The 23,667-nt window shown below is 32.8% G+C and overlaps 3 protein-coding genes across 3 annotated transcripts; 2 read left to right on the plus strand and 1 right to left on the minus strand.

The window, feature by feature from the left end:
- The first annotated feature begins 4,950 nt into the window (after nucleotides 1–4,950).
- LOC125809392 (uncharacterized) lies at nucleotides 4,951–5,838 on the plus strand. The gene is made up of 2 exons (XM_049489040.1): nucleotides 4,951–5,301; nucleotides 5,395–5,838. Exons 1-2 carry the CDS (start codon nucleotides 4,951–4,953, stop codon nucleotides 5,836–5,838), a joined length of 795 nt encoding a protein of 264 aa, XP_049344997.1.
- Nucleotides 5,839–6,982: 1,144 nt separating this feature from the next.
- LOC125809393 (uncharacterized) lies at nucleotides 6,983–12,322 on the minus strand. The gene is given in 17 exon segments (XM_049489041.1): nucleotides 6,983–7,211; nucleotides 7,293–7,530; nucleotides 7,533–7,803; nucleotides 7,886–8,018; nucleotides 8,247–8,388; nucleotides 8,485–8,926; nucleotides 9,014–9,094; nucleotides 9,265–9,312; nucleotides 9,557–9,604; nucleotides 9,802–9,945; nucleotides 10,027–10,119; nucleotides 10,209–10,283; nucleotides 10,359–10,609; nucleotides 10,612–10,690; nucleotides 10,782–10,810; nucleotides 10,813–11,608; nucleotides 12,215–12,322. Coding segments are annotated over 17 exon segments (3,207 nt in total).
- A 2,233-nt stretch (nucleotides 12,323–14,555) lies between these two features.
- Nucleotides 14,556–22,206, plus strand: LOC125809362 (uncharacterized). Its single transcript, XM_049489018.1, has 2 exons — nucleotides 14,556–14,693; nucleotides 21,770–22,206. Exons 1-2 carry the CDS (start codon nucleotides 14,630–14,632, stop codon nucleotides 21,982–21,984), a joined length of 279 nt encoding a protein of 92 aa, XP_049344975.1. The 5' UTR covers nucleotides 14,556–14,629; the 3' UTR covers nucleotides 21,985–22,206.
- Nucleotides 22,207–23,667: the final 1,461 nt, after the last annotated feature.

A 23,667-nucleotide genomic window follows, 5' to 3' on the forward strand; every position in this document is an offset into this window, starting at 1 on the left:
CAAACAAAAGCATAAGGAGGAGAAGTAAGACTCTCAAAATCTCAGGAAAAGACCAATATTGAAATAGAAAAATAGATTATACAGGTTTGATTTTATTTTATTTATAAATTATGCAAACAAAGATATTGAACCACTTATATAACACACAATATTTTTACAATCATTAAATTTTGTTCTGGAACAAATTTGCTAAGATATATATTCATGAAAAATGAAAATTATAACGAAAACTGCACCTACAAGAAGAAGGAGAAGAAATCAAAAGGGCTTTGCGATTCTTCTTTTCAATTCAGGAAGGGTCCTGATGGGAAGAGAGGCAAACGGAAAGGGAGAGTTGCGCCTCCTGACACTGTCGGCGTTTGAGGGCGGTGCCGCCACTAGAGCAGAGACTGCGGACGGCGTCCGATTCGGCCGGACATATAACGGCCACCATACACTCTGCCAGCGACCGGTTTATATGGCGGCATGCTAAGTCCCTCTCCCTGCCGGGCGCAAACCGGCGGTGGCACCCAGTTAAGGCCGTGTACAGCCGATTGCAGTCCCCTCCAATTGAGGGTTCTCTGCTCGACATAGTCCTCTGTCTCCGATTGATTGTTAGATCTGGGAATGCTTTTGAAGAACAATTTGGAGAAATTTATTGTAACTCCTATTTTGTCGAAGAACTTTTAGCAAGACTCCTTTCAAACTAAACAAGCCAACAACACAAACAGAGTGTTGCTCAACTTGCCAAAACTTCATCAATTTGGCAAATTGAGATAGAAATTATGATATATAATCAAATTGAAGTTTTGAAACATGTAATTTAAATTTTTTAAATTGTATTTTGTTTTTTGTTGTACATAAACTTGAAATTTTTATACATTGTTAAAATTATCAAAATTATTTTAATTCTTTATATAATTTTATCAAATAAATAAAACTTCTTGACAAAAGTATAAGGCACTATTAAAAAAATAAAAACTATTCTAAAATATAATATTTAATGATCAAATTTTATTCCAATAAAATATAAAATTGCACATGATGTGTTTGGTAAGATGGAAAATATTTTTTGAAAAATGTTTTCTAAATCAACTTATTTTTTTCAAATTTAAGAAAAATGACTTTCCTTTAAAAATTAAGGAGAACATTTTCCAAAACTCTACTTCATCCTTTAATTACAATACATTTTTCTATACCCTATCTCGTATCCCCTACTCGACCGCTCCATAAAAAAATTAAAATTATAAAAAAATTATATTTTAAATTTCAGATATTTTTAACCCCTACCCCTAAACTAGCCCCACTCCTCCAAACAAAAAAAAAAAAAAAACTTTAAAAATTATTTCAAATTTTAAGATATTTTTACCTCACCCTTCCCCTACCCCCATAAAAAAATTGTTTTGAAAAAATATGTCAAATTTTAAAAATATTAGTTTTTACCCCACACCATATCCTGACCCCATGCCTCCCCCCACCCTTCATTTTTTTTTTCTTTTAAAATGTGTTTTTGAAAAATATTTCAAAATTAAAAAATTTCAGTTTTACACCACCACGTAAAACCCTACCCCCCCGCCAACCCCACCCACTCCACCCCGTCAAAAGAAAATTTAAAACAAATTATTTTTGAAAAATATTTCAAATTTTTATAGTACGCAACCCTTACCCTCAGCCACCCCCGTCAATTTTTTTTAAAAAAATTGTTTTTGAAATCAAATTTAAAAAAAATAAAATCATTTTTACGCCAGCCCCGAACCCCCCTACCCCCTACCCCCCCCCCCCACGCACCCAGTTAATTTTATTTTTGAAAAATGTTTCAAATTTTTAAAATTTCATTTTTTACACCACCTCTACCCTTACCCCTCCCAGTCACCCTGTCAATTTTTTTTTAAAAAAAATATTTTTGAAAAATATTTCAGATCGAAAATTTGGGTCAAGTCCTGTGTCAAATCTCAGGGTCGGATTTTGGAACGATCGTCGGGGTCGTGGTCGGGTCCTAGCTCGATTATCGGGGTTGATTTTTGGTTCAGAAATTATTTTCCTAAAGAGTATTTTCTAATTTCAAGCCAAAGCGAAAAGATATTTCTGAAAAATATTTTCCATTCACCAATCGAACATAAAAAAATTAGAAAATATTTTCTACTTACCAACCAAACATGAAAAAATAAATTAGAAATCAACTTGTTTTCCAAGAAAATATTTTCATTCGTACAAAACACATCCTTATAGTGACTATATTTATACATCTTTGAGATCCTTTAGGGGTGTTGCTTCAATTTATATTTCATCCTTTCATATTAATTGATCACTTTTTATTTTATATGGTACTTAAGAAATCATAAATAAAAAGATATAAATCTCCATAAGATATAAGTCATGTTTTTTAATTTTGGATTTAAACTATTTCAACGTTAGTTTGCCAATATAAATCCGTATGACCTATAACAAATCAATCTATATTAAAAATTGTGAAAAACATAAAGACAAATGGACCCATATTTTTAAAGGTGATATATTATCTTTTAGGGAAAATTAGCAAAACAACAATATTTAAGTCTTTAGTGGGACTCATTAGCAACATTTTAACTATTTATTAAAAATGACAATAGTTTAGTTTGTTAAAAGGATGATTTATGTATTTATTATATTTTGATAATCTGAAAGAATATAAATACTTAATAAAAAAATAGAGAAAAACATGTAACATAAAACATCAAAAAAGGAAAAAACGATATTAAAGCTTTTCAGTTACGTTTTGCAAAAGCGCGAATGTTGCCATTCTTTCTGTGGACCCTTTTTTGGTCTTCTGTGCTTAATAATTCCAAACAAAAATTTGCAAAAAAAGTTTTTTCTTCCTAATCATTCAATTGATAATATTCCTATCTTCTTCGAATCGAATTCGGCATATTGTTAAATCGGATGTTTTCGAATTCAACGACTATAATTTCGTCAGTTCTATTGAATACAAGAAATTTAGACATCAGGTATTGTTTATTTTGAATCGGTTAAATCTTTGTATGGTTTGAAATTTTAATTGAAATTTCGACGTCAGTTCCATTGAAATCCATAAAAAGCACATGAACAAGCTGATGAACAATCATATGTTTTGTATCCAATATATGATGCATACGACTTGAAAGTGATTGATTCTTTTTTAGTTTCATAGTTGTTTGTTCTTTATTTGAATGAATACAATTTTATTTGTAAATATTAACAATATGAAATTATATATTTTTTTAGTTTTGAAGCAGTTGTTATTTTGAAGGTGTTGTTAATGTATGCATACAAAAATAGTTATGGGAGCTTTTGTTGGTTGATATTGGATACAATTTTTTTGTTTTAGAATACTGCAACTATGTGATTATCAAATATATATTTGTTAATGTAGTTATGGGAAGCATTAGTTTTCTAGTCATGCATTCTGGAAGGTGGAACGAGGATAATTGCTACGTTGATTACAATATAGAAGCAATTGTGATAAAAGAATATGCGACATTTAGGGAATTATTAGATGTTGTTTCTAAGCAAATTTGTGTTGATTTGAGCTTCAACAGTGTGAAACTTAGGTATAAAATAGAGGGTAGTAATGCACCTTTGGAAATACCAAACGACATGGGTGTGAGGGTGTATGTGTCTTTGAAGAAAGATAACAAGGAATTGGCAAAGTATCCTCTATGTGTATCCGTATTTGTGAATGATTGTGAATTGGCTGATAGAAATATTTTGGAAGATGGATTTGGAATGTGTGGAATAGATGGAGAAGATATAGTTGATACACAAGCATTAGTGCTTAGTGTGCCGAACAATAACGATTACATGAATTGCGACATTATTACAAACACCAAACATAAGGTAGTATTGGAAGATCAAGTTTATAAGGACAAGGAAACTTTAAAATCTGTGATGATGCAATACGCAATTGAGCATAGATTCCAATGGAGAACAGACAGATCAAGTCAAACATGGTATGTATTTGGGTTGGATTTCTTTTATAATGGTATTTTCAACTTGACTTTACATAATATCAACATTTAGTTTGTATTATACAAATTCTAATAGTATAATATTCAAACAGTTATACACTTGTTTGTGTGTCTGAGAAATGTGGATGGATGTTGAAGTCGTCAAGTATCAATAAATCTGGAATGTTTAGAATTAGAAAATTCGTAGATGAGCACACATGTCCATTGAAAGATAAGGTGTATGATCATCGACAGGCAACAAGCAATCTTATTGGAGGTATGATTCAACCCAAATTAGTTGATCGTAAAAGGAAGTTAACGCCAAAGGATATACAACAAGATGTCAGCCTTGCACTTGGAGTAGATGTATCGTATGCAGTGGCATGGAAGGCTAAGGAAAAGGCTGTAATTTCTTTAAGGGGGACACCATTTGGATCTTATAGTAAATTGCCGAGCTACTTATACATATTGGACACTACCTACCCTGGATCACATATAAGAATGAAGAAAACCGATGAAAATCAGTTTTTGTATCTTTATATTTCTCTCTTCCCGTTCATAAAAGGTTTTGAATGTTGTAGACCAATTGTCGTAGTTGATGGCAGCCATCTCAGGGGGACGTATAATGGTACATTTGTTTCTGCGAGTACTGTTGATGGAGCAGGTATTCAAATTATAATGTATGAAATTTGATTCAGTACTTAAAATTGTATTTCTTAATGAATTAATAATTTTATCAATGTTCTGTATATAGGAAATATATTGCCGCTAGCATATGGAATTATTGATTCGGAAAATGAACTGGACTTGGTTTTTTGAACAGTTTAGAGTGGCTCATGGAGTTAAAGATAACATGTGTGTTGTATCCGATAGAAACGAGAGTATTATAAAGGCAGTTTCAAGGGTATTTGATGGAGTCCCTCATTATGCCTGTATTTGGCATCTGTGGAAAAATGTGAAAACACTATTTAAAAAGTCACACAATAGTCTTTTGGAAGTTTTTTATAGGATGGCAAAGGCATACAAACAATCTGAATTCGATGAATTGATGGAAAAGGTTGAACAAGTTGATGTTCGTGTAAAGAATTACTTGGAATCGACAGGTTATGAAAAATGGGCCAGGGTATATGCAACAGTTGATCGAGGATTTGTTATGACATCAAACATAGCTGAGTGCATAAATGCATGTCTGGTTGAAGCAAGGGAATTACTTGTATACGATTTTCTTGAGGAAGTAAGACAGATGTTTGCAAGATGGAATTTAAAAAATCATACGTCTGCTTCACATACTTTCACCACACTTTGTGGTAAACCTCAAGAGATGCTTGTTGCTAATGAAGAGGCATCATTACGTATGAAGGTATGTTGTTACATTGTATATGTTTATCAACATTATATAGCATAGCTGATTTTTTATGCGTACATTATTCATAACATATCTGATTTGTTGTAGATTGTACCATCAAATAATTATGTGTACAGTGTTCATCACGAAGGTAGAACCTATATTGTCTGTTTGGAAAATAAAACTTGTACTTGCAAGAGGTTTCAATTGGATGAAATACCATGTTCGCATGCTTGGGCCGTTTTAAAGAAGAAACATCTTGATGTTGGACCATATTGTTCCGACATGTACAAGCCAAGTAACTTGTTGGATACATACAAAATTCGAATTACTCCCTTACCTGATCAAAACGAGTGGAATGTACCTGGGTATATTAATGACGACATAGTGCGGCCTCCAAAGTACAAAAAGCTACCTGGAAGGCCATCCAAGAAGTATCGTGACAAGGCGTACATCGAGCTATATGGGAAGAAGAGCAAGAATTCTTGCAGTACTTGTGGGTTTAAGGGGCACAATAGGCGTTCATGTAGGAATGGACCACGTATTGTTTAGTTGATAATGCTTCAATTTTATATCTTATTAGAGTGGAATTGTATCCCAAATTCTAATGCCTTCTATTTTATATATTTAGTATCCTGGTTCTCTTTTGTATATGTTTTCGCTCGAAATTTATTCATATACATGTTATTAATTTATTTTATATTTGTTGTATTTAACGTGTAGTTACTTTAAATTGTATGTGTAAAATTGTATGTAGCACAAAAAAATATAAATACAAATTAGTAGTAAAAATAAAATAATACTGAAAACACTTTTTTGGTCAAAAACATAACAAATACAATAATTTGTACTCAAACTAAATTATTGTATTTGTATTTCAATATGAAGTGTTGTTTTATTAGTATACCAAACATCATGATGTATTTCAATATCATTTTGTATTTCAATATCAGTTAGTATCCCAAACATCATATATTGTTTATTTTGTATCCAATAAATAATGCATAACACTTGAAAGTGTTTGCTTTTTTTTAGTTTCATATATGTTTTCTTATTTATTTGAATGCATACAAGATACATTTTTTGGTCAAAATACATAACAAATACAATAATTTCTACTCAAACTAAATTATTGTATTTGTATTTCAATATTAAGTGTTGTTTTATTAGTATACCAAACATCATGATGTATTTCAATATCATTTTGTATTTCAATATCAGTTAGTATCCCAAACATCATATATTGTAAATTTTGTATCCAATAAATAATGCATAACACTTGAAAGTGCTTGCTTTTTTTTTCGTTTCATATATGTTTTCTTTTTATTTGAATGCATACAATCTTTTTGTATCCCATTATACGTGTAAATAGTAACAACATGAAATTGTATATTTTTTTTTTAGTTTGGACGCTGTTGTTTTTTTTAAAAAAAATAATACATAAACTATTATGTATCCCAAAAGTTAATGTAACCAAAGTATGCAGGTAATATGCCTGCAAAATGATAAGACATGTACAATATATACATGAATATAAAACCTGAACTTCAAAATATTAAAATTATATTAACTAAGAAGATTGAACCAAAACATCAGGATTTTTTACATTAATAAAATCAGGACTGGAAAACTTTAGAAGGGTTCCACAGCAATACAAAAACTAATGCATATTAACACACCAAAAAATAGACAGTGACTAGTGTATTTGAATTGTATCATTATCCTGTAATGCTACATTAAGCCTGCTATGTCGCGGAGGTGCTTCATTGTCACTTATTGCTCCGGCATCATTCTTTTGTTGGCCATAATTCCAAAGAAGTGTAGCGTATCTTGACCGTAAAAATGATGCATCCAAATTACCCATTGGGATCCCTTGTTCGTATGATAGGTATTCGGCAAAAGCTAGCATATAAATACCGCAATCCCTACAATACAACACATTAAAAGTAAACAATATAAAATTGATGATTTGATAATGGTGAATTCAAAAAAATACACAAACTTACAAAGTCCCATGTGTCTGTTGAGGAACATTATCAATGAAGACTATATCAAAGAACTCATTCTCTTCTTGAGCCTGCGATACATCAATTCCTTTATTCTTGTAATAGTCATTCACTCTTAATTTTAAAGGGATCAACTGTGACAGCTTAACTATCTCTGTTTTGATAGCTGCATCATGGCCTGCTGCTCTATATGAGTCATAAACGTTGATACGTTTATCATTCAATGAAATCACAGCCATACCCAATGGAATTTATTCTTAACATGGACAGGAACAAAAACATGATCAACCATATGCCAAGGGATAGCAGCATGCATTCTGTACCCTCTAATGTATTCACCAATGACATGCTCTTCATCAGCACAACCAACATCATTGTCTAAATCCAAATATTTTTCCCAAATAGAAGAAATCTTTGAACTAAATACACAATCTACAGTTGTGTATTTGTAGCTGCTTCCAATTTCATACTTAGCTTTTTTACGGAGATAATAGAAAATCACATCGATATGCTGAAAAATTTAAAAACAAAGGTATAAATAATGTAACTACTAATCAACATTGTTAGTAAAGATGAAGATAAATAATTACTACCGTATTGTTCAATAACTGTCCTTCGAAATACAGATTATAGAACCAGTTCTTATTGTTTATTAGGAGAACGCCAAGATTTATGGCAGCAGGGAAGTGAGCTAGATGCTTCTTGTAATGGTCCTGATCATGATTCCTAAAAACATAATAAAAATATACAATTCAATAAATATAATTACTAATAACAACAATGAAATACAAATTTTATCAAGATAACCCAGATATAGATATGTTTTAATCATTTTACCTGAACAAACATTTTACCGAATACAAAAACTAAAATCTGAACAAACATTTTATCGAATACAAAAATTGAAATAGTTATGTTGTAAAAGTATATTGTAATTATTTCTCAACTACTTACTTTTTATCGTGCTTTGTAAGCAAGCCATCACAGACCCATGAACGAAATGCATCCCACAAAGATATATCATAATTGCCAGAGATCAAATCAAATATGAATGGGTGTTTCAGTTCAAAAATAGGGGGCTGACTTGATGAACTACCTGAAATGGTTACAAAATAATAAATTAAACACACTAACACTAGCAATCAAAAAAATTATTACATTAAAAAATGTTTAAAAAATTGGAATACTATACCAGCAGATGATCCAAAATTGGTCAGATACGGAGATATATTATAAGGACCTGGACGTCTATTTCTACGCGTAGGTAACGGGGTCTGTTCATTATTGATGATGGGCTGATCATGCATAATTCTTTCTCCGCTCGTACCAAACTGGACATCGATAGTGGTCTGATCTGCCGTATTTGTCAAGTGTTCTGCAATGATAGTTGGCAGCTGTGCGGTTTGTCCTGCAATTATGGTTGGCTGAGGTGCGATGCTACTCTTTATAGAAGTGAGACTAGGCATGAATTGATCGTCCAATTCAAACTGTGAATCTGTGGTCATATTCATGGGATCCATAGCCTGGATAGGGACTGGACATGGGAATTGTTCCTCATCATGTTCATGTGCTTTTTCAGAATCTCCCAAGAATGTTTTTTGTGGTATATCAAATACAAAGCTTGGCTGATTTACCTGGTAAGTTAATAAAGATATAACATCCTTAAATCTAATAAAACTAATAATCATATAATAAATCTGCCTATAAAATAAATAACATACTCTAGGATCTATAAGTCTTGGAGAACTGAATACTTCATCCACTTTAATCAGATTTCGAACAGGAGTGTTGAGACAAAAAACCTTATAATATGAAAAATTATAAATGGAATTTATAAGATGAAATTGAACATGTATTGAGATCTGAAAATTAAGGCAAATCTGTATATTGTATTCACATTTTAGTATATACAACACAACAAAAAATGGAGTACTGATATTTAATCGAAAATACAATTTAAAACCTGTCTTACCTCATGATCATCAGATTTGGAACCTATTCCATCTGGATTGTTGATGGTCTTAAAACAAGCATAAAAGAATAAGAACACATGAACAAATATTAGTTAATGGATACAACAGTGAAAACTCCTTGTCCAATTCATTTGAAAAGTATAAACCGTGTTAAGATTGCTGGATACAGTTTGACCGAAAAAGGCTACATTGAAAGTATATACATGTATACAAATATAAATATAATAGGTTTATAAAGGATAATGAATATATATGTATTAAGTAGAAAGTACAATAAAAAACTTGACTTACCTGGGGCACAACACTTTTTGTATCACTAACATCTGGAATGTTGATAGTCTTAACAGAGAAATAAAAAGCCAAGAAACATGTTATCAAATGTAATGGATACAACTTTATAAAAGGTTAATAAATTCAAATTGCGTAAAATAAACCATAATAATATTCCTGAATACAGTTTGATAAAATAATAGATATATAGATTCATATTGAACCAAATTAATAAAAGTTGCAACTAACACAAAAACTACAAGTACCTCCAAATTACCAGATCCCAATTTGTCACCTTGAACTACCTGCACTTGATTTGATATAACTTCAGGAATTGAAGTATATGGTGATATATACCTCTCTTCGTCGTTTAAATTTGGAGGTACAATTGGATCATTAGAATGTCTGACCTGTGTTATATTATAACATATTTCATTAAAAAAAATGAATAGTTGAAGTACATTAAATTATATTATTTGTTTCAAACAAACCTCCTGCTCATTCTGTTTAGAATTAATGGTTGTCAAAACAGTCTTGAAGTTATCGTTGATCAATTTGCGAATGTCAACAAACTCTTGTTTAACCTGAAAATAGGACATAATAATGTAGCTTAATAAAAATTGAATATGCTAATAAGTGTTAAACTGAGAAAGATGTATTAAATATTAGATACTTCTTTTCTGAAATCTGACAGCTCTTTCAACCAGACTTGCACTTCAAATCCGCTTGCTCTTGGAATGTCAGAATCCTTCGATGTTGTATTAGTTTGATCTGTAGATACAGATTCAGTCTGCTTTAAAACAACCTTAGATTTCTTCGGTACCTTTTTGGATACAATATCCTTTTTCACCGGCAGTTTAACAATAACACGAGGTTCCAACTTTTGTGCAACCTGATTGGATCCATCAGTCAACTGCTTCTTTTTCCTTTTTTTAACAGGCGACGGTGAAGAACCAACTTTTCCTTTTCTTTTGACCTTTACTGTTTGTGGAGGATGTTCTTGAAAATCATCGTCAGAATCTTTACAATGACTTATTACCTCATCTGGTTCATCATCTGATGAATCAGAATACCACCTTGATTCTCGATACCCTCTGGTGGCAATTGCAATACTGCAAGTTCCCTTTGATTGGGGGTAATGTTCCTGAATTTAAACTGAACCACAAAAAAATTGTTACTAGTTATAATAAAAACAATAATAAAACTATATAACTTAACTTTTATTGAATATATTTCAATTAAGTACCTTGTTATTAACATCACTGAATATGGTCTCATTAGTTTCTTGTATCTCGGAATCTCTTTGGCCGTCTGCCAGTTGAGTAACCTCGGAATGTGGTCATCAACCTTTTGAGCAACTTGAAAATCAATACTTGAACTGCACTCATATAACCATACTTGAATGACAATAGGCATGCCACCGATTCTGTAAAACTGTTTTTCACTATCCATCTTCTTGCTCAAACTCTTCATCAACAAGTAGAAATATTTTTTACCCCATGGAAACTGACTGTACATACCGCTTTCAACCAGATCAAAATGTAATCTAGGAACTTTTTTTGTAACTCTTTCACCTGAAAAAATAACTGTTTGGATGAAGAATAATATGGCAAACTTCAAGCCATCATGATCGTTATCACCCCACACTTTTGCCTCAAAACTCTCCATTATATCTACTTTTCTGATCAACTTAACACCCTGAAAATACTGTTCCATCAACCTATTTGGTTCTGTTGTATCAAAAATGAAATCTTTTTCTTCGCTGACACAGTTTAATCCACTAATCAAAGCGAATTCTCTTAAAGTGAAACGAAGCGTAGATCCATTGACACGCATGACAAAAGCTCGACGAGAACTACAATTGAGTTCCAAAGCCATGCAGCACCTATGTATTTGTCCGCGTGCACAACATCCATGCATTTGCATGTAATTACCAAAACAAGTGCTCTCGCGAAATACATTATATACATGCTCATGTAAATTTCTAATCAAGTCAGCTTTTATGCCATTGTTAAAGACACATTGGATATGTGGAGCTTTTGTTGGTTGATCTTTGACGTAAAATTCACTTGCCTGCACATGTTCAAATAAATGAATACATACTTCTAAAATTATTGATCTATAATTCTATTTCTAGATAACAAAATATGATAAAAGAAACTACCTATATGACAAATTGAAAAACATTATGAAAACTTGGATGTTCATTCTAATTTGTGAATATTAATGAGATAAAAAAATTAATATGAACCCAAAAATAGAATACATAATGAACTCATACTATAAAACTAATAAATTGGAATACATAACGGTGCTGAAAAAATATAATATATTATACAACTATCTAGTATAAGAATAATAGACATGTAGTTTCTGATATTTCATCATGCATATAATACAAATTTATGCCCTGACATTCATCCTCTCAACAGGAAGAATATGATATTTTTTTACATTGTTGCCAAGACAACTTTATACTGTACAATACTAGTCATATTGACAAAAAGATTATGAAATTCTTGTGCATATGAGGTTAATTCACAATTTGGCATACCTTACATTTTTACAAGCATATAAAAACATGCATTATGCCAACACTGGAATGTCAACAATAAACACGCAATCACAAAATCAACAATGGACATAACATACAAAAATAGTTTCAAAATAATTTAATACCTCTTCATCGACAGAAAGTAATACTTCATCACTTCTATCTTTTCCTTGATCATCAGGGGTTTCAGACCACAAAACCCTCTTTTTTTTGGAAGAGCTCTCATGTGCCATTCTAGCCGCAGATCCTACATTTTCGAGCAACCCTTGGGTAATACACAAATCAAATGAGGGAAAATCCCCAAAATTTTGAATATTATGTGGTATACCTCTAGTAATTCTGATTGAATCATTCATTGTAGACAATCAGATGCTTTCCCCAAAATCTAAAACCCTAAAAACAAATTTGTTATTATCAAGTATTGAAATGTAAAAAATATCAAACAAAATAAACATATATATGAGTTTCTAGAATCTACAAAATCTGAAAAATTAAAATAAAATCACAAAAAAAATCGGAAAAATTTGAAAATCATAAATATATGATGAATGTTCAAACAAAATCACATCAAAATTGGAAATTTCGACTGAAAATCCGTAAGGTATATAATAGGTGCTTTAAACATCAAATCAAAAAAATCAAAAAGGATGATGGAAATTACCTTGCCAACCGAAAAATCTGCTTGAATTCATAAAATTTCTTGAAGAACAACAAATTAGCACCTTCAATAGAGCTAAACATGCAACGTGAAAGAGGGGAAGAAACATGATATTTGGGGAAGAAACGTTAACTTTGTTGAAAAAGGTTTAATGGTATTAGTTTTTTTTTTTCTTAACTTTACACGCCTATTGGTTCATATTTTGGTCCAATGTAGCACTCTTTCCATAAATAAAAATAATTTAAAATACTAAAATCTGTTTCCATAAATAAAATTAATTTAAAATATTAAAATCTGAATACATATTATTTTATCAAAATATTGTCATTCTGTCATTTTAAATAAATATTTTAAAGTGTTGTTACTTTGACTAATTATATTAGTTATTATGACTTAACTGCTAATTTTTCCTATCTTTTAATCATGTATAATCAATTCAGTTGCGAAAATAGAGTATGCATTATACCGATCTCAAAATTTTCATAGGTGAGTTTTTAAACTTTAAAAATAGAGTAAGCATTATTGTGAGCTTTTAATTTTAAACTTTTAAAAAACCAAACAATAATTTGATTTTTGTTTACTTTAACTATCCAATAATATTTAAATTTGTAAAAGTCCTATAAAATGAGAAAGGAGAAAAAAAAGAAAAGGGAAAAGGGTCAAAAATGCCCCTCAATTTTAATTTATTACTTGACTATACCCCTGTCGTTAAAACAAAGTTATTTATGCCCTTGCCATTTCATCATTTATGTCCCTCAATTGACATAAATCCCCAAATTGACTAAAATTAACCAATTTTACTTAAATTACCAATTTTAACCCGACCCACGTAATAATATAATCCATTTTTGTTCTATCTTGTTCATCTATCTTTAATGTTGGGTTCCTTTTCAAAAACAACCTGTAAACAATCCATTTGAAAACACCCATCAAACAATTAGCAAAAACCACCTTCTCCATCCACGAACTCCAGCGAAGAGCGACTGCCGCCAGTCCCCTCCCTTTTCCCCTTTTACGTTTCACCGCCAATCTGCTCCCTTTTCCGCTTTTACGTTTCACTGCCAGTCCGCTCCCTTTTCTTTTATTGTATATGTGTTTTTGGCTCCAACTCCGGTGAACAATGACCATGAACTCCGGCGAGGCTCTGCAAATCAGCAACCACCACAACCTCTCTCCCAATGCCAAAATCAACGAACCCATTTCTCAAACCAGTTGACAACACCAACACAGCTCCATGACCGAGCTTCACCCCATTTTCCGTTGACCCTCTATTTTCTTTCCATTCTTATATTTTGTGATGATTTATTTTTCTTTTGCATTTTTCACTCTATTCTCTGTGTTTCAAATTTGGTTAGGGAGTTCAAACTCCAATAATTTTTCATTCATATTCGTTGTTCAAGTTTGTGTATGCTATTACACTTTGTTGTTGATTATTTTAATTTTTGGTTTGATATTATTGTATTTTTGGGCATTGTTACAACTTTTGCTTGTTAATTTGTTATTATATTGGATTTTTTAAAATTAATTTTAAAGATGAAGATTAACATAAATGAAGATGAATAAAAATGAGTTTATATTATTAGGTGGTTCGGGTTTAAATTGGGTAATTTAAATAAAATTGGTTAATTTGAGTCAATTTGGGAATTTCTGTCAATTGAGGGGTATAAATGGTGAAATTAGTAACGGCAAGGGCATAAATAACTTTATTTTAATGGCAGGGTATAGTCAACTAATAAACCAAAATTGAAGGATATTTTTGACCCTTTTCCAAAAAAAAAATATATAACATTCCTATAAAATCAAATATGCAAAACTCAAATTTTGCCTGCCTTTAGAAATCCCCATAGAACTCCTGTCCATCTCTCTCACACACACAGCAGCGATGGCTTTGAGGTCGTGTGCATCGAAGCTTATCACCTCCTCCCAATCCGTCTTTTCCAACTCCGGTTTGTTCCTGCCCCTTCTTATTCTTGTTTTTATTTTCAATTTTGTACTGTATTTTATTTTTCTTGTGTTGAAGTTGAGAATCCACCAAATAAATTGGAATGAATATGTTCTTTCGTGTTTGGTTAATATATTGTGATTTTTATTCGATATACTTTGATGGGTTTTTATCTTTCTTTAGATCTATTCGTTTTGTGAACTTCTCTGCTGGTTTGCTTGATTGAATTGTAAAATCCCCACCCTGCCCAAGAAAAATTAAAAAAAGAATAGTCACAGGGGAAAAAAGAAATATTTTTTGGGCCAATGAGGTGTAGATAAAATTGTTAGGCTTATTAGGTAGCATGACCGAAAGATTGCAGGTCCATTACTGATCAGGTCCATCACACGTGCAAGTATACATGGTTGACTAGTAATAAAGTGATTAGTAGAGTATCGATCCCACGAGGATGTGTTGTTAACTATTTATTGAATACATATTATTTATTCAAGCCATTCCAAGAAGTGAGTATATCTAACTAATACTACAACGACACTATGAAAGATGCAAGTAATAAAAATGAGGAGAGTTCAGGAGAGTGTGAGATCCTAGGGTTATGGTAGCTACCAATCCTGTTGAGAACTATCCATGAGAATTAACTAATTAATATGTAGTCTACTAATCACAGGGTTGATATTGCTTATAAACTCTCCCGAGTCCCTATTTGCCGTTTCAAATTACTCTATAACACATATATCCCTATGGAATTATCATTAATAAGAACATATTTATATTTCTTATATCTAACTAAGCAAGGCGAGTAGGTTCATTTCTATTCTAAACGAGAATCCATTTCTCGATGCCCAAGTTCAAGAACAAGGCCTATCCAATCTTATATGCAATATATGATAATTGAGAACAAGATTGAATAACTAAATCAATAGGATAAATCAATATAATCAAGTCAAGTACAACAATCATGTAGCACAAACCTAAGAACTAACAAATTACAAGTGAAGAGATAGAATAATGCTTAGGATCGATGTCGCTTGAGGTGTTGTTCTAGCCCTCATTGAATCTCCTTTTTGTCTTTGGTGTTTCTGTCCTTTAAACTAGTTTAATCCCCTGAATATATGACCTAAAATTCGTGTACAAGGTGTATTTATAATGTGGACTGGGGAGAAACTCTCTACGACTCAAGCACATCTCCTAAACTAAAATGGACTCTAGAAGGGACAAAAATGATTTTGTGCGCTGTGCGGTGCGGTGAGTGGCACTACGCACCAAGTCAGAACTTCAGAGACTTGAATTCTGTCAGACAGGACCAAAAGAAAAAATGCACTGGTGCCCCACATGGGTTGGCGTGTGGCACTCGGACCAGGCTAATTTTTCAGCTTTTTTGCTTTTCTTGGCTGGCGTCGTGCACACTTTGTCCAGTGACCTCCGGAGTTCGGACTTGATCCAGATCATTTTTCTTAGACTTTTACTCAAACTTCTATGCTGTATCTGATCCCTTTTAGCTTAATATTAGTCCATGTGCTCAAAATCTAAGTTGCTTGGACTCTTCACTTTTGGTGCCGCACCCATGTTGACACGACATGGGTGTGGGTGTGGGATCCGTGTCCGATTTGTTCAACCGATTATGTGTACTTTGAGCCAAAATTTATGGGGCAAGTCTTGACAATTTTAATGATTTCTGTAATCAATACAAAAGCTAAGGTGAAATTGAAGAAAATGGATTACCTTTTTAATTTCTATGTCACTCCTTTTCTTTTAATCTCCTTTCAGGATTCTCCTCAAGTTCTCCACATAATATCTCATTATTTAGGTTTTCTAACTCTATTTTTAGATAATTTAATTATTTTTAGGCGAATCCTCGCACCCGTATCCCTACATGGATCCATATCCTCGAATCTTAAAAATTAGATCACGAAGGATCTGACCTCTAGATCCGCACCTGTATCAGACACGCGCACCCGAGTCTGAGCAACTTAGCTCAAAATCATGTCCTTTCCATGCCTTATACTTCTACTCAGACTTGAAAGCCTGTTTTTACCCAATTTAGCTCCAAATCATCTTTTGTTTTTGCAAAGTCATCTCCTACACAACAAAATGTGAATTTTAAGTATCAAGTAAATAAAATTAACTTAAACATAAGTAAAGTGATCATATGTGAGACAAAAGATAGCTAACAACATGTTCTTCTAGCCACGGATCAATCACTCACCAACTACATTTCTGGGTGGGTTTTCCATTTAAATTAGTCATTTCTCTCCCAAAATATTCTTCTGCTATTTATGGGTTCTTCTCTTAGGAGAAAGAGAATAACTTAGTCGGGGTTGGTGGCTAACTTTAGTACATTTCAAGATAACGAGTTGCATACTGCTTGTGTATACAACAAACTCAAATATGTATAATTTTGCTTATTGGGTTTTAAAGGCGTTTAGATGATTAAAAGTGTTGCAGGCCTTTAAAACTAAATAAAAGTGTCACCTGTCTAGTAATTTATACTCTCCGGTGGGGCAACTCATGCAATTCAATATGGTATAAACCAGTGTTGAGGAAAGCGAGCGCTTCAGCTGGCTGAAGCGAGGCATGTGAAAAGAAGCGACCGATTTTGGGCTTGAAGCACGATGCGACAAGCAGCGGTGAAGCGAGAAAAGTAAAGCTTTTATTTTTTTTAAGTAATAAGTGATCGAATTTAAAGAATAAAAAGAGGCATGACTTACCTAGTTCTTCTTCTTACTGGTGCATCTAGCCTAGGATTTTTCTTCTTTTTTTCCACTTTGTTCGTTATTCTGTTTTCCTTTGCCTTGTTTAGCTTTGTTTATTTAAATTATATGTTGCTGAATTTTTTTCCCTCACAGTGATTAAAATATACATTGCTGAATTGTTTTGTTACTTAACAATGACTAAAATGTTGTTGAATTTTTTTCTTAATAGTGATAAAAATATAATGTTGATTATTTTTCTTAAATCTTATCTGCGATACAAAAATGGCTGACCCAGCATGGGTAAAAAGTTAGTGAGACCAATAGGACAACAATTGTATGTTTTTTTGTGATAAAACAACTAAAGGGGAACCTTTTTCTAGTTTTTTAATATGAATTTTTACTTATATATTTTGTCTCTCTTTATTTTGGTCTTTTTTCTTTTAAATTGTGCTTCACTTCAATGAAGTGAGCATTTTGCTTCACGCTTCACTTAAAGCGTGAAGCGGGACATTGTCGCTTTTTACCGCAACGTAATAGGACCGAAATCCTATAATGTTATCCCATGCTACCCTAAACACTGGTATAAACGCTAGGCTTCGTCACCCATCTACTTTTCCCATGTTTGGCCAGGGCTGCATGTAACCTAAAATAATTAAATAAAAGCAAAATGTCTCATAGTGGAATATCTCAAGCTTTTAGCTGTAAGTGTTCACGCAATTTAACAAGGTGTTGTATTGACAATACTGTAAGGCTCTGTGCCTTGTCTTGTAAGTCACACATACTTTATCAAAATTTATGAGTTGCAATGCTTAATTTAGTGACTAAACACTTGACCAATCATAAATTTATGTTGGCCATCATTTGCTCTAGCTATGATGATGAAAGGGGTTATTTTTTGGATCTCAAGAAATTGGATCTGGCTACTTTCGAGTAACTAATCTCTTCATTTCCTCCAGCATAGTGTTTTTGCTTTACCCCAACACTTCCTCCAGTCAGTTCTCTGTCTTCCATGCTTCCTCCTCCCACGGCCAGATGAGAATTCCTAGAATCCCTTCTTTTCCGCCCAAAATCTATTAAGAATTTCACGTAAACAAGTCCAACACCAATTCAAACCAAAGGTAGCACTTCCTTCATAAGGGGGTAGAACAAGGATTGTGAAATGTTAAGTGAAAGTAGCTGTTGAAGTCCCACGGCTGGCAGGTCTGTAAGGAAAAGTGGAAGTTGAGGATATCTATCCGTTCAATGGAAATCCCTGAGAAACTCCTACCTTCAATATAGCTAAACTATCACTGTTAATAGCAAATCCATCTAGTGAGTGCAAATTCAAGCTTATCTGGGATTCTTAGTTCAAGTTGAGGCTCCTTCCTATCAATTGAGATTTAACTATGTAGACTTTCAGGCGAATCCTTCGCTTTTTATAATCAAGAAAGCCCTGAGGGCGAGTGCCTCATGATATGGATAATGACCCTACCACTTTACCCTTCTCCATTTTAATTAATATTGGGCTTTTTTATGTGGCAGGATTCGAAGCCATGATGTGTGCATAATTCACACATCACGTGTTGTGCTCTTACCAGTAGACCAAAGCCCTTGGGGCTTTTTCCCTTTAATGTTATTGTATTAGTGGCTTTTTCTTGTTCTCTTTAGTCCAAAGTAGAGAAAAATAGGGTTTTCACCTAAAGAGAAACAAAATCAGTGTTACAGAGCTTGTTGGAGGATTTTTTTGTGGTGGACAACGGATTATACCTTGAGCAGCTCGATCTGTAAATGTGATACATTATACAACAACAATTGTGCCTTAGTCCCAAACAAGTTGAGTTGGCTTTATGAATCCTCATTTTTTCATTTAAGCGCACATCATCTGTAAAGGTGATATACCAGTCTGTGAAATTCCAACATATATCTATTATATGCTTGGCCTATCAAACGTGAAAGAAACTATAGGGTTATGTTTTTTCTTTTTCTTTTGGGCTTGAATTGGTAAACTTTCATAATCAAAGTGCATCCATGGAGGCATTGACCATGATCCAACACAGAAGAAAGGGAGGGGATTCTTTTCTGGCAGTGGAGAGGAAATAGAGGAAGAGAGAAACCTGTTGACATTGTTTGAAGTGTTTTTTGAGAGAACATTGTTTAAAATGTTTGGATTAACTAAAAAAATCTGAACATACTAATTTGTTAAAGGAACACTTGTAATATCTTTGAGAGAGACTCAAATGGAGGAGCTGGAGAGATTAGTAACCAGAGAGGAGCGGAAACCGAATATCATCCTTATTCCTTGGTTGAAGCTTGTTAGTTGTTGCAACAGTACAAATCTTGAAATCTGTGCCCTTGTATTTCATACCTCTTTTTTCTCTTCCAAATGTCTTGGTGAACCTGCTGCAACAAAATCCATGGCAGAAGTAGAGCCAGGGCATTGGAAATCAATGGGGCTTAATTGATTTTGCAGAAGAAAGAGATCATATGAATCATTCTTACGAATCAAAATTTGAAAATACAGAAATTGTTTACCCAAGTATCCTCTAGAGTGCTTCATAGGACTTTGTTACGAGTACCTTGAAGCTTATAAAGGCCTTGTTTGACAGCACTATTGAAAGACTTGATGGAGCTCAAATGTGTGATTTCTTTCGTCGATGTTTAACAATGTAAATTACATGCACATGAGTTACTGGAATTGCTAGATGCTGTCTTTGAAATAATTTTGTTAGATGTGATTATTGCAGATAGAATTGAATATACTTTTCTTATGTTAACCCTCTTGCATGTCATTAGAAACATCTACTGAGAAAAGTGCTGAAGCTCCAAATAGTCCCTTTCAGACTTCAGGCCAAATAAAGTTAATTGTACTCTCTGTGTCTTTTATCTTGAACCCTTTAAGATGATAGCGAGTTGGTATTGGCTGAAGAAAGATACATTGTGTGATATTCTACATCAAAGACCTTTGCACATAATTGCTTCAAGATCGTTTACAGCTGAACATCACTAACCTTCCAAGTTTAGGTCTTTGGTTTTGGTCAGGACTAGTCTATTAAGATGGATAGTAGTGTGTTAATATATCCCACTTAATCATTGAATTTTTACTCCTCTTGCTTCAAATGAAGCATTCCAATATGAATGTTTTCCCAAATGGTGAAAAATGTGGCCCTATTCCAATAAATGGGGTTGTTAGAAATTAAAATTATATTCTCGAAAAGGTGACTATAAACACCAAAGTCTATGCGTTTTCACCATACAAATATAATTTCTGACAACCCCTTTTATTGGACTTGGTTCACATTTTTCACCATTTTGGGAAAAAAGTTTCCCCCCAAGACTCCACTTGTTAGATTACACCAGGTATGTTCTTCTTGTTATTATAAACCAAAATATTTAATACTGATTAAAGAAAGCCAAAATATGGAATAATCAGTTCAAGTGCTATCCCATTGAAGCAAATTCACAGAATTTCTTTTCCTTGTTTCTATCTGATATTTGAGAACTTGTCAAGTGAATTTGTAGTGACCCTTAAAAATTATAGTTATGTTGACAGGAAAATATATGCTTTTTCGCCATACAAATATAATTTCTGACAACCCCATTTGTTGGAATTGGTTCACATTTTTCACCATTTTGGGGAAATTTTTTTTCCCAGACCCACTTGTTAGATTACATGGGGTAATGTTATAAACCAAAATATGTAATACTGTTTAAAGAATGAGCCAAAATATGGAATAATCAGTTCAAGTGCTTTCTCATTGAAGCAAATTCACAGAATTGTTTGGCATTTGAGTGCATTTTCTGACGTAAAGCAGCATCTTGTTTTCTCTGTTTTTATCTGATATTTGAGAACTTGTCAAGTGAATTTGTAATATCCTAGTGACCCGTAAAAGTTCTAGTTATGTTGACAGGTAAAACCTCATTTACAAACTAGTGGCACTAGCTTGTGATTTTGGTCTTTGGATGTATGAAAGTGATGCAGTTTATTCAACTATAAGAACAAGACTGCTCTTGAAACTTCTCATGAAAATAAGAATCATCCCTGCAGTATGCTTTAGCCTCTTAAGTGCTAGCACTGCTTTTATCAGACTTGCAACAAGGTCTATCGTGCTTTGACTATCTTTTCATCTGTATAGTGGCAAGTAAACTTTTGTTTCCCTCTGGCTCTCTTTAATTAAAATGGCTGCATCCCATGCGTTGCACGAACTTTCAATACTGTCGTTGGGCCTATGTTAGTAGTTTCTTTTGCTTTGGTCCTTTGAAACTTCCCTTTGTTTAGGTTTGAAGTTTAAAAGCTCATTATCTTCGCATCTGACTTTCTATAAGCAACCTTTCATTCAAGTTCCAAAAGGTTGATGCTTTTATACATCTCATCTTTACTGTATGTTTAAAAACATTTTTGTTTCGACAGTGAGCAGAGGAATCCATTCAACTAGCGTAACAAGAATGGGAGGACATGGCCATGATGAGCCATTCTATCTTCATGCTAAGCACATGTACAACTTAGACAGGATGTCCAATCAGAAGCTGAAGATGACCCTTGGTGTTTGGTCTGCAGTCGCCATTGGTGTTATAGTCCCAGTTTATGCTGTCGTTTTCCAGCAAAAGAAAACTGCTTCGGGTTAGATCAGCTTCTTATTTGGGTCTCCTGCACAATAATGCAGTTCAGCGTTTATCCTTGTGAAGACCAAAACCTATTTATTTTAAAGCTTTTAATAGCTTTCAGTTTTAGTTTAGCTATACAATGACGTTTTCTTCTTCTTTCAACGGCAACAAAGGCGTTTGTGCCTGATTCTTAAATAATATTTTCTGAAAACACCAACTCAATTGGAGTGTTTTGTTTTGATATCTTTCTTTCTGAATGACTTGATTTCATCTCTGTGTCGATTTTACGTTTTTAGTTTTATCTTTCAAAAACACCTAAAGCAATATCCTCTTTGGTCAACCATATGCAGAAAATATGCTAATTTCATATTTGATTTGTCTGTTAACAGGTGTGGGTAGGTGTAAATGGCAAATGTCTATAAGATTTTTTTAAATAAATGTAACGACACGACCTGGTACATCGTCTAAGATAATTACCAATAAATGAGACAAAATGATTAGGGGATACTGCATGGAATATCTATTATTTGTTATCCCATGTGTAGTTTGATATCTTTAATTCTGAATGACTTGATTTCATCTCTGCGTCGATTTTACGTTTTTAGTTCTATCTTTCAAAAACACCTAAAGTAATACCCTCTTTGATCAACCACATGCAGAATGTGTGCAAATTTTATATTTGATTTGTATGTTCACAGGTAGGTAGGTGTAAATGACAAATGTTTATAAGATATTTTTAAAATAAATGTAACGACACGACCTGGTACATCGTCTAAGATATTAACCAGTAAATGAGACAAAATAATTAGGAGACACTGCATGTAATATCTATTATTTGTTATCCCATGTACTGCACATTTTTTGTAGTTTGATATCTTTCTTTTTGGATGACTTGATTTTATCTTTGCGTTGATTTTATGTTTTTAGTTTTATCTTTCAAAACCACCTAAAGCAATACCCTCTTTGGTCAACCACATGCATAAAGTGTGCTAATTTCAGATTTGATTTGTTTGTTCACAGGTAGATAGGTGTAAATGACAAATGTTTATAAGAATTTTTTTTAATAAATGAGACAGAATAATAAGGGGATACTGAATGAAATATCTATTATTTGTTATCCCATGTACTACAACTTTTTTGCAATTTGATATATTTCTTTCTGAATGACTTGATTTCATCTCTAAGTCAATTTTACGTTTTTAGTTTTATCTTTCAAAAACACCCAACGCAATACCCTCTTTGATCAACCACATGCAGAAAGTGTGTTAATTTCAGATTTGTTTGTCTGTTCACAGGTAGGTAGGTACGTGTAAATGACAAATGTTTATAAGAATTTTTTTTAATAAATGTAACGACACGACCTAATACGCCGTCTAAGATAATTACCAGTAAATGAGACATAATAATTAGGGGATACTGCATGGAATATCTATTATTTGTTATCCCATGTACTGCAACTTTTCTGCAGTTTGATATCTTTCTTTTTAAATGACTTGATTTCATATTTGTGTCGATTTTACGTTTTTAGTTTTATCTTTCAAAAACAGCTAAAACAATACCCTCTTTGGTCAATCACATGCAGAAAGTGTGCTAATTTCAGATTTGATTTGTCTGTTCACAGGTAGGTAGGTAGGTGTAAATGACAAATGTTTATAAGAATTTTTTATAATAAATGTAATGACACGACCTGGTACATCGTCTAAT

This window comes from Solanum verrucosum, unplaced genomic scaffold, assembly GCF_900185275.1.
Source record: "Solanum verrucosum unplaced genomic scaffold, falcon-dt-bn FXZP01000062.1, whole genome shotgun sequence".
Classification (NCBI taxonomy): Eukaryota; Viridiplantae; Streptophyta; class Magnoliopsida; order Solanales; family Solanaceae; genus Solanum; species Solanum verrucosum.